The sequence below is a fragment of the Cetorhinus maximus genome, chromosome 11 (assembly GCF_964194155.1).
Source record: "Cetorhinus maximus chromosome 11, sCetMax3.hap1.1, whole genome shotgun sequence".
NCBI lineage: Eukaryota > Metazoa > Chordata > Chondrichthyes > Lamniformes > Cetorhinidae > Cetorhinus > Cetorhinus maximus.
Genome location: NC_135889.1, coordinates 1479194 through 1491176, shown reverse-complemented (window position 1 = coordinate 1491176; position 11983 = coordinate 1479194). Strand labels below are relative to the sequence as shown.

Here is an 11983-nt window from a genome sequence, read left to right as displayed (position 1 = left end):
GCGATCTTCAATCCCACTAGCAAATCTCCTCTCAACCTTCCTTTCTCCCAGGGAATCAGTCCTAACTTCTCCAATCTATCTTCACAACTGAAGCTCCTCATCCTAGGAAACATTCTCGTGAACATTTTCTGCCTTCCTTCCAACATCCTTCACATTTTCACATCCTTCCAAAAGGGAAGCGCCCAGAACCGGGCGGGATGCACCAGCTGAGGCTGAACCAGAGCCTTCTATATATCTTGTTTATCTTATTCCCACTACAACACTCTTTGAGTTTTAGTGCCGTGAAAACCATTGCCTCCTGCCCTCTCAGACAATCACTTTCGAAGTGACCCCATAAACATCGGATCAGACCTAAGCTGTGCAGGCCTTCCACATCCAGTTGTGAATAGTGGTGGACAATTAAACACTGACTGGACAAGGAAGCTCCACAAATAAATGATGGCCTTACCAGCGGTTTTCACATCCATGAAGCAACAATAAAAAAACTGTCAATATATTCCGGGAATGGCAGCAATCCTACCCCGGGGTCCTATTCCAGTCACTGTTGAAAGGGTTCCATAGTGGCCCAATCCGCTTCTTCGACACTTTGACGGATACCACAAGGTCACCCTCTGTTTCACTCAGATTCATGTCAAGGACAGTTTCCAGTTGGCATGAAACAGGGGAACAAACTTTATTGAAATAAATTGTAGTTGATGGAGATGCCTTTAAAGCCTTGGTTTTTTGCCAGAATTACTTCTCAAACCCCTTGAGACATTCGTGGATTAATCCGTAATATCCCTGTTTGTGAAGGTGTGTGCGCCGAATCAAGGTCAAAGAGCAAAAGAAAATCGGATGTCCTCTGTAACTTCTGCTCTAACCCATAAACGGTTATCATTCCATTAACCAGACAGACCCGTTAGTTCATTAGAATGATCTGAAGAGGAAGAGATGCTTCAGCACAACTGTGCGCGCTCGCTTTAAAGGGAATTTCGATCCTATTGTTCTTCTGTATATTCACATGTCTAAATGCTTCCCTCTGACTTAAAAATGTTCAGCTCTTTGCCTGGTTAATTTGAAAAAAAAAGCAAAAGCGCCATTGAAATTAGAACTCAGCATTGCCTGCATTACTGATACAAGATATCACGCACCAAACCACAGCGCAAAGTTATAAACGACACCAGGCTGCGATGTTTTGAACCATATTCCACTATTTGGTGTAAACTCATTGGGAATTCTTCATCTGCTATGGGGCTGGGTGGCAGCGAGAATTGAGAATTTTCAGGAAGGGAAATTAAGGCAGATATTTATCCAGGAAGTTCTGGAATGTTTGAGAAGCCGGGAGACACAGGATACACCTGCTCCTATTTCTCATGTTCTTACAGACACCACACAGAGGAAACACCAGGGCTATATCGAACTTGGAGTGGAAGCAGTGATGATTCACCAGTGGGATTCCGGAGTTCAGTAGTTTACTTTTGGAGTTCAAGTTTCCTAATCCTAGATTCGTGGAATCATAGAATGGGCTGTTTGGCCCATCGTGTCTGTGCAGGCTCTTTGCAGGAGAAATTATTCTACTATCATTTCCCCGCCTTTTCCCTGATCCCTGCACACTTTTCGTTTCTTTTCAGGGATTCAATTTTTCCTATTCCCTTGATGAATAGAGTGTATTTTTTCGTTTTTCATTATGTCTGTCTTCAGTACTTTCCCCTTCACAGGTGAGATGAGAGTGTCTGACCTCGACATCAAGACAGCTTTTGTCCGAGTGCAACGTCTAGGATCCCGAGCACAACAGGAGTTAATGGGAAGCAGGGAGAAAACGCTCCGCTGGTTGGAGTCATAACCACCACAAAGGTAAGTTGTTGTTGGAGGTCAATCATCTAAGTTACAGGACATCACTGCAGGAGTTCCTCAGGGTAGACACCTCGGCCTAAACACCTTCAGCTGCTTCATCAATGACTTTCCCTCCATCATAAGGCCAGAAGTGCGGATGTTCGCTGATGATGGCACAATGTTCAGCACCATTCGAAAATCCTCACACACTGAAGCAGTCCATGTCCAAATGCATCAAGACCAGGACAATATCCAGGCTTGGGTTGACAAGTAGCAAGTAACATTCGTGCCGCACAAGCGCCAGGCAATGACCACCTCCAACAAGAGAGGATCTAGTCATTGCTCCTTGAGTCCAATGGCATTGTTATTACTGATTCTCTCATGATCAAAATCCCGGGATACCATTGACCAGAAACTGAACTGGACTAGCCATACAAATGCAGTGGCAGCAAGACAGGTTAGAGGCGAGGAACCCTGCGTCGAGTAACTCACCTGATGACTCTCCAAAGACTGTCCTCCATCTACATGGCACAAGTCAAGAGTGTGTTTCAATACTCTGCACTGGCCTGGATGAGTGCAGCAACAACCCTCCAGAAGCTTGACACCATCCAGGAGAAGATAACCCGCTTGACTGGCACCCTATCCACCCAACATCCCTCCACCACAAGAGTACAGTAGCAGCAGTGTTCTTCATCCAGCTGATGCACTGTATGAACTCACCAAGGCTCCTTGGACAGCAAATTCCAAACGCACGAACACTGCCATCTAGAAGAAGAAGGGCAGCAGATGCACAGGAACGCCGCTACTTGGGAGTTCCCCTCCAACCCTCACACCATTCTGACCTGGAAATATATCGCCGTTCCTTCACTACCTCTGGATCAATACCCTAGAAATACCCCTCCCCCCACAGCTAACGGCACTGTGGGTGTACCTACACCACGTGGAATGGACAAGGCAGCTCAGCAGCACTTTCGCAAGGGCAACTAGGGATGAGATTTTATTCTCTACACATTGACAACCGTGCTTGATGCTGACCTGGTCTAAAATTCTGCATTCCCTCCCTCAACTACTCCACTTCTCCAGCTCCTTCTGATCTTTAAGATGTTATTTAAAACTTCCGCTTTGACCAAGCTTTTGTCATCTGATCTAATATCTCCTTCTGTGGCTCAGCATCATTTTTGCTTCATTTGTAATTATAACCCTCTTGTTAAGAGTTTTGTGACTTATCGCTATGTACTTATGCTGGCAGTTAGCGATGGTGGTATAGTGGTGAGCATGGCTGCCTTCCAAGCAGTTGATCCGATTTCGATTCCCGGCTATCGCAGTTTCTTGGTTTTTAAACCTCTCAATCAGAAACCCCAAGCTTGAAGCTGAATTTGATCCGTTTCGGTGAGATTTTGCTCCGAACACACGGGCGGGTTTAATAGAAATATAATTTTTCCCACCCCCACTTATCTTCCATTTAAAATGTAACTCAGATGTATTCCATCTTGATGATAATGAAGGCTTTCCCTGAGCTGTGGTGTGGAGCCGGGATAGAATTAGTCGGATTTGTAAAATTCACCGATTCTCTGAATATTTTCACTCTGCTGTTTCCAATTTCTTATTTGAATATCGATTGCTGCGCAGGCATTGTTTTATTGTTCATAAAGTGACAGACTGCTCACGCTGGGAATCTGAAATAATAATAGAAGGTGCTGGAAAAACTCAGCAGGTCCTGCAGCATCTGTGGAGACAGGATTATGGGGTTTCACATTTCACCTTGATTGAAGATTTAACGAATGGACCCGTTATCGAAGCTTTGAAACTGCCGGAGCTACTCAGTTCTCCCAGTATTTTCTATTAGAATCATAGAATGGCTACATCACTGAAAGAGGCTATTCGGGCAGTCTAATCTGTGCTGGCCCTCTAAATGAACAATTCACCCAATGCCACTCCCCGTAACCCTGCAATGCTTTCCTATACCAGTGAGTGCGCATGGATTCTATAAATAAGTCTCTGGTACCGTCTGCGATTGTGGAATTGATTTAGTAAATATCAGTCTCTGATACTGTCTGTAATTGTGGGATTGATTCGATTAATTTCAGCCCCTGGCACTATCTGCGAGTGTGGAATTGATTCTGTAAATATCAGTCTCTGATACTGTCTGTAATTGTGGGATTGATTCGATCAGTTTCAGCCCCTGATTGATTCTGTAAATATCAATCTCTGTTACTAGCTGTGAGTGTGGGATTGATTCTGTATCTATCCGTCTCCGACTCACGAACAAGCAGTGTTCGGTGTGGGACTAAATACCTCATGCGTGGTCTTCCGCTGCAAATCAGTAACTGAAATCAACATTTTCTGCAATTCACTTTAATCAGCATCTAAACATAAAAACTGGAGATGGGGAAACGGTCAGAGAACAATGAAAAAACTGACTTGTCCTTTTAGAAAGCTCAATTTGGGATCATTCCCCACAGGGCATTTGCTGTTTATGATCCCATCTTCACAAAGCAATCCTGCTGAAACATAGGAGGAGTGAGGGGGCTAGCGAGTTTGCTGGGACTGTGCAATAGTTAATACTTACTCACCTCTGAAGTGAGAATTAAACGGAAAGATTTAGTTGATTTTATGATTTCAGTAGGAAAGTAGAGAACATGTCAGCGAATGGGTGAGAGAGTGCGATCGCAGCAGCAATAAAAGAGGTTTAAGTCGAGACTGAGGCTTTTTCAGCGAATGAGACCTTTTCAAAAGCAACCATCCTGGTCTGAGACAGGAAGGATCTAGCTTGGGACTCTGGACTGTCCTATTTTCAATGGTATTGGAGAGTTTAGCAGCATACAGAAACCAAATGATTCATGCACTAGGACACCCAAACTCCTTTGCATCTCAGAGCTCTGCAATCTCTCACCGGTTGGATTATGTGCCTCTTTTTTGCCGGTCCTGTCAAAATGGACAACCTGACGTTTTACTACTTTCTACTCCATTTGCCATGTCTTTGTCCAATCACGTAACATATCTAGATGCTTACGCCCTCTTCACAACTTACTTTCCGACCTACAATTGCGTCGTACATACTTTACAGCCTTGCCGCATGTTGAAGTCTCATTTGTCACTTTTAGAGTGTTGTGAAGGGGGTGTTATTCCCGCCGGTAATTTTTGAAAGCGACAGCAGAACGAACCACAATTTATACAGGATTTTAAAACATGAACATTTCACCAGCTGTAATTCACCTGCCTTCTCCCCGCAACCCCGCACATTGTTAATTCTCCAATCATCATCTAATCCCCTCTTGCTTCGGGACAGGGAGTGGGAATGCAGCCTGTGTCTGGGACGGTCAGTATTAGAGGAATGGCCTCTGCACCTCGCAGACATACAGAAGTGGTCACATTAAAAATCCTTTGTGTTGTCCGGAGGCCACTCCCCCAGTACCTGCTGCTCCCAGGGGCATTTCCACATCCTGTGCTGGCCGGTGCCCCTTTTCTACTTGTGATCGGTAAGTGAAGAAGTTCCATATGGGTCAGGAGTGAGCAGGACCGAGAATGCGAGAGGTTGGAGCCGGGAGAGGCCGCAACGTTTGAAATTGGGCGCGGGTGAAGGGCGAGGCCGGAACCAGGTGGATCCCGAGAGAGGGAGGAGTGCCGAATGCAAACAATTATTGTGATGTTGGGGAGGGGGAGTCAGGGCGGCATGGAGACGGGGGAGGGGGATGCAGGACGGCATGAAGACGGGGGAGGGGGAATCAGGCCAGCATGGAGACGGGGGAGGGGGAGACAGGATGGCATGGTGATAGAGGGTGGGAGGAGGGAAGCATGACCGGCATGGAGTTGTTTTTAGTGGGGGAGGCGGGTGAGAGGGGGGAAGAACTGGCTTGAAAGAACTACCCTGATTTTTTTCGGATATTCTTTGAAATAAATGGCCCGTTAACCTAATCTTTCTGCGTGTAAGGGCTGTGACATTGGGAGAATTCTCTGCTTCATCCTCCGAATGTGATCTTTAGGGAGACGGGGCACATTCCTGCTGCAGTTTGAAACCTCCTCCACATGATGAGGCCGCTAGTAATGCAGCACTCGGCCCTGTGCTGAGTCAGCCCGCATGGTGCACCCTGGGCTAGAAATTGGACTTCCTGCTTTCGGGATGGAGAGAAAATAAAATATGACCGCAGGCCAGTCCTCACCACAAGGGGACCTGCAAAACCTCCAGCACATTCGGGAGATGATCCTCGCTACATGTTTATCTCAAGCACGGAACTCTCTTCATCTGCCGCTCATGCTTCATTCAAAAATTGTTTCAGTTTCCACCCTTTCTCAGTGCCATCCCCGCATTGGGAGATGTTTTCTTCAACTTAGTTTAGAGTGGACAAAATGTCCACTTGAGGTTTAATAATTAGACCCAAATGAAAATGGTCTAGAAACATCTGCATTCCAATAGAGATCAAACAAATCTCTTGATTGGTATAGTCACCAATCCTTGTCATAAACTGTTCCCAGATCTTTTTGCTTCCCGCCACTAATTTTCAGTCTTTTCTGACCATTGCTGCCATTCTGACCATTGACCATTCTCACTCCCTCAGCAGGTTCCTATCAGGCTTTGAGCACTATTATTACCGTCCCTTTCGGCCATCTGGACATCAGTGACCTTATTGCTGCCGAGCACTCGGCGCCCCCGGCAGATCCAGCCGCAGCGACCCGAAAGTTATGTCTGGTTTTCTGGATCGCGGAGCTGCTGACCAGGATCGAGCCGCTGTCTGCGGTGAGCGACAAGAAGGATCGAGAGGAAGGTGGGGGCGCGCACTGTCAAATAGAAGGGGCGAGGGAAGGTCTTGGGGAAAATTTTGAGATTAAGCGGTAAGATTTGTTCTTTATTTTCTCCGACTGTAACATCGAGAAGGCCGCAGTGACAGGGAAAAGCGAGGTTAGTGAATAGGCCTGGGGTCATGGCGAACAACGTAGAGTGTAATACTAGCCAGAAAACTGCTTAAAAAATCACTCTGCACAATCATTTCTTCAATACCTCCGATTAGACATACATGTATAGGTCAAACTCGACCATTTCATTTTTTGTAAAGATACTAATGTTTATTTTGCAACCTGAGCCAAGAGTTCGAAGGAATGTTTACAAAATCTTTCGCTATTTCCTCATTAAGTCACAATCAATACTCAAAACTAACAAAAATACAAAATAAAGGCCCAGCCCCCACAAGAAGACAAACCTACGGTCCAATAATGTTTTAGAAAATGTTTAAATGTGACTTCAAAATAGTCTGGAGGAAATGTGATGAAGCAAAGAGTTTAAGCACGCTGCCCCCGGTTCCATCGCGCAATCTGGGTGTCTTTGGGCATTACGGTCACTCTTTTGGCATGGATGGCACACAGGTTGGTGTCCTCAAACAGGCCAACCAAGTAGGCCTCACTGGCTTCCTGAAATGCTCCAGTTGCCGCACTCTGAAACCTCAGGTCGGTTTCGAAGCCCTGGGCAATTTCCCTCACCAGGCGCTGGAAGGACAGTTTACGGATAAGCAACTCGGTAGAATTCTGACATCGGTGGATTTCTTGGAGCGCCACGGTACCCGGCCTGTAGCGATGAGTTTTCTTCACTTCGCCAGTGGAGGGACATTTCCGGGCTGCCTTGGTGGCAGCTGCTTCCTGGGCGCTTTGCCGCTGGTGGATTTACAGAGGCAGATACTAATAGCTGCAATAAACAAAGAACCCTTTTATTCAATCCTATTCATTGCGAATTGACTGATTTCGGAGACATTCAGATATTCCTTTTGCAGAGTTAAGGAAGGAGCTGAAGACCGCCCAGCACACTGTTGATCTGCAGCTGGGCGCTGCTGCTGACCGGGCTGCAGGAGCGAGCGCACAGAAGGTGAATAAGTGACGACCAAGGTCAGTGTGCAGCCTCCTGCCGCTGGTCACCATGGCAATGGGAGTGGGCCTCCACAGAGAAAGGGAAAACAGTGTCATTCACCCGGGCCTGGGTTGGAGACTAGCCGACTCCTGTTTGCAGGGATAATGGCCAAGCTGGAGGATGAGGTGGAGGAGGAACCATCTCCCACCAGGACCATGTGAACCTCCACCTGTGGCACCGAGCAGTGCTCAGCATTGGTGAAAACCGACACTCTGTACAGTGACAGCGGAAAGGAGCCGAGTGAGGCAGCCAGAGGGAAGGAGGAAAGGCAGCTGGAGGCTGAGACTCAACGTTTAGCCCCCAGTCAGAATGAAAACAGCCACATCAGGCCAATGAGACACAGAGCCCCTCACCAGCTGCTTTCACAGCCACATTCTGCTGGACTTCACTTGGTAACAGCTGAACTTACATGGTTGGGTAATGCACATGCGCAGTCGAGCATCGCAGATCGAACATCACTTTATCCACCTCCATACATACTAGAGTTCAGCTACTGAGTGTGACAGGCTGAAATGGAAGCCGTGAGACAGGAGAATGTTATCCTGTGTGTAGAGAACGATAGACCTCGGGCTCAGTTGAACAGCTGGGCCAAGGTACGAGCATGTCCTCTGTGTGACAAGCTGGGTAAGAATTCTCTGTCCCATGCTGCACGCCACAAATCAGCAGCTTCCTCTACAGTGTGATTGCCGGGACCCTGCACATTATGATGAATTGTTTGAGGCGCCTGAAAACAGATTTGTGTGAATAGAGATTCTGCCATTGAATGTAGTGAAATTCACGTGGATCATCCCCGCACCCCCCACCCCCCCCGCCCCCCCAACCCCCCATACTGGAGTTACTGACAACTGTCAGTTCACTCAGTGTTAAAAGACGGGAATAGGGCGGAATTGCAGACAGCACATTCCCTGGGAGACCGAGTCCTCACTAAACTACCGGGAGGGGGAGAGTCAGGAACAGAACAACTGTGACACTCCGCTCTGTTCACTGACTCTCAATGAACCCAGTGACACGAATTATTGATATTAATGGTTCATGAACAGCAAATATCCTGCAGGGAATTATCCCAATTGAGCGACTTAATGGGGCAAATGTCAGCTTTAAAGGGTCTCAGTCCTTGGCCACAGTCTGGGACATTTTGTTCAGCTTCTGATTGCAGTGAAATGTGAAAAGTCCCGCAGCGACATAATGTTCCAGAGATACAGACACAGTAACAATCCAAATATTGAACAATAATGGCTGACGCTGTATCCATTTTACCCCTAATGTCTCTGATATAACTACATGATATTAGACAGACTTACAGGCTGTTATCAGATGAACATTCAGTACTTGAACATCCTAAACATCGGCCAACTGTGAACCTGCCTCAGCTCATCTGCTGCTGAAACCCTCATCCATGCCATTGTTTACTCTCGGCTTGACTATTCCAGTGTTCCCCTGGCCGGCCTCCCATCTTCCACCCCACACATACCTGTGCTCATCCAAAATTCTGCTGCCTGCAACTTCACCTGAATCTAGTCCAGTTGACTAATCACCCCCGTGTTTGTTGACCGACACTGGCTCCTCCCCCGGCAATGCCTCAATTTTAATACCCTCATCCTTACTTTAAAATCTCTCCATGTCTTCACCTCTTCATTTCTCCGTAACCTCCTCCAGCCCAACAAAACTTCCAGATTCCTGCTCTTCTGCCATCTTGTGCATTCCGGGTTTTAATCTCTACAGCGTTGACAACCGTGCACTCAGCTATCCTGGTCTAAAATTCTGGACTCCCTCCTTAAACCCCTCCACTTCTCCAGCTCCCTCTCATCTTTAGGAAGCTCCTTAAAGTCTACCTCTCTGAGAAAACTTTTGTCACCAGACCTAATTTCTCCTTTCTTGGCTGAGCATCAGCTTATTTTTTTTAACGATAACGCTCCTCATAAGTGTCTTGGGAGACTTTGCAGCTGCAAAAGTACCGAGTTCAGTGATGGTGGTATAATGGTGAGTGGCTTTGCTTTTCAAGCAGTTGACTCTGGTTCAATTCCCTAACATCGCAGTCTGTTGATTTTTTAAACATCTCAAATCAGAAACCCCACACTCGGATCTTTATTTGATCCGTTTCGGTGAGATCTTGCACGGAAATCACGCGCAGGTGTAATTCTAATAAAAAGGTTTTCAACCTTCACTTATCTTCCATTTAAAACATAACTCAGGCTTGTTCCTCATCGCTGATAATGAAGGTTTTCCCTGAACTTTAGTGTGGTGCTGGGATAGGATTACTCGGATTCAGTAAAATTCACTAATTCTCTGAACGTTTTCCCTCTGCTGCTTCCTAATTCTTGATTTGAATGTCGATTCCAGCACAGCGATTGTTTTATTGTTCAGAAAGGGACAGACTGCTCACGCTGGGAATCTGAAATAATAACAGAAGGTGCTACAATCAGCTCCCAAAGAGAAAGGTTAGTAAATATTTCAGTTCTATCGAAGGTTTCAATAATTGACCCCCTAAACCGAAACTATCAGAGCAGCCGAATTTTTCCTGCATTTTTCAATTTTTTGAGATGAGTTCTTTCAATATTTCACCTCTTTCCCAACTCAATGTTTCCTGTGAAAATTTCAAGGCTGTGCTCAGTTCCTTCCTTATTTCTGTTTTATCTGAAGTGATGTAGGTCATATCCTGAGAAATCAGACTGAAATCCTGCTTATTCTAGGGTAAAATGTACTTGGGTTTTGTAATCTGCCTTTCAGGGATAGCAGCATGACTTACTAGAAGGGAAATGGGCCGTGAAATCCAGTCTTAGTTTCACTGCTGCCTGTGAGCAGAACAAGGCGCAGCTGTGATGTCTTGAAGCGTTATACCTCTGGACAAGTATTTATGTGTCCCTAATCTAAATATATGAAACCGCACCAATCACCCCGCATTTGCTGACCTAGAAAACTCGCTCCTGACCCTCCAATGCCTCCATTATAAAATTCTCATTCTCAATTTCAAATCCCTACATGACTATGTTCCTCCCTTATATAAGTGGACCTTGGAAATCGCTTCACTTGAATTACAGCCGCGTGTGTTTTCGGAACAAAATCTCATCTCATCAGAATCAACTCCTGCTTGGAGCCCCTGAACTCAGAAATCTAAAATGTACAAATTGCGATTGTTGGGAATAGAACCCAGATCAACTGCTTGAAAAGCAGCTATGCTCACCACCAGGACACCACAGCTGACGACATGCAATAGATGGGGCAAAGTATCTCAAAGCATTAGCCATATATTTGAATGGTGGTTGGCGCCTCCATCATTATAACAACAGAAAATGGTGTTCAGCGGTGGTCAGACAGCCTGGCATTAAGATTAACTACAGATCCGATTGGTGAACAGTGTCAGGTTATGCTACATGGCATGAGGCGACTCTTGAAGTTTTGATCTGACCTAAAGAGAGCCGAAGTTCGGAAAGCATTAAGAAGACAGCGCACTGACTGTACAGAAAAGCTTGTAAAACAGAGTCAGATGGTGTTCAAATGAAGCGCAGGGAAGCAGACGGATCCCTCATGATGAGATTGCAGTGCATGGCCTGTGAGTTCAGTGAGTGGGAGAGGGTATCAAAAGGACCAGCTCCAGATTAGGTCAGTCAAGAAAGGCGACTGACCAGGGCGTGGACCGGATTGATAGTGAGCGAGGGAGAGTCAAAGAATGAAAATAAATAAACAAAACTGCATAAACATCAGGCCAGAAAAGGCTGCGATTATATTGGCACAACTTGGGAAAAGTCAGCAAAAGCAGTCACAGTGACAGTCATTCCAGGTACTACAGAAGAAGGAAGGTCAAAGGGACTTTGTCAAAATGTCCACAAAATTCCCCAGATTGAATTCGGATGCATCTGAACTACCACCCGAATTCAATATGTTTAAACAGAGCTATGGTTTCTTGATTCAGGTGTGCCTGAGCCAGAGAAGCAAGACATTAAAATTCGCCTAAATTTGTGAATGAAGGTCTATGCAGGCTGAACATGTCAGGATTAACAGCAGAAGAGCTAAAGGATGCGCAAAGATATGGGTTATATTGGAAGACCGGTTCAGAATCACGTTCAACTTCAGAATTCATCATCGACATGTCATGTCATTTCCACCACAGACCGAACCCACGGACAACTTCATCAGCAGATGCAGAGAAAGGGGTCCATCGTATGATTTTTCTAGTGCAGAAATAGTCGGCAGAATTGGTCAGTTGTTAATCACATAGACACATTCCAGCAAGACTTGCAAGACAAGCCCAAATTAAATAGCATCAAAGAAATACTCAAG

At 45.9% G+C, this 11983-nt stretch overlaps 1 protein-coding gene across 1 annotated transcript; it reads right to left on the bottom strand.

The window, feature by feature from the left end:
- Positions 1 to 7086: 7086 nt before the first annotated feature.
- LOC144686945 (histone H3.3A-like) lies at positions 7087 to 8147 on the bottom strand. Its single transcript, XM_078552789.1, has 2 exons — positions 8115 to 8147; positions 7087 to 7455 (listed from the first exon to the last, which is right to left on the bottom strand). Exons 1-2 carry the CDS (start codon positions 8145 to 8147, stop codon positions 7087 to 7089), a joined length of 402 nt encoding a protein of 133 aa, XP_078408915.1.
- Between the last annotated feature and the right edge of the window lie 3836 nt (positions 8148 to 11983).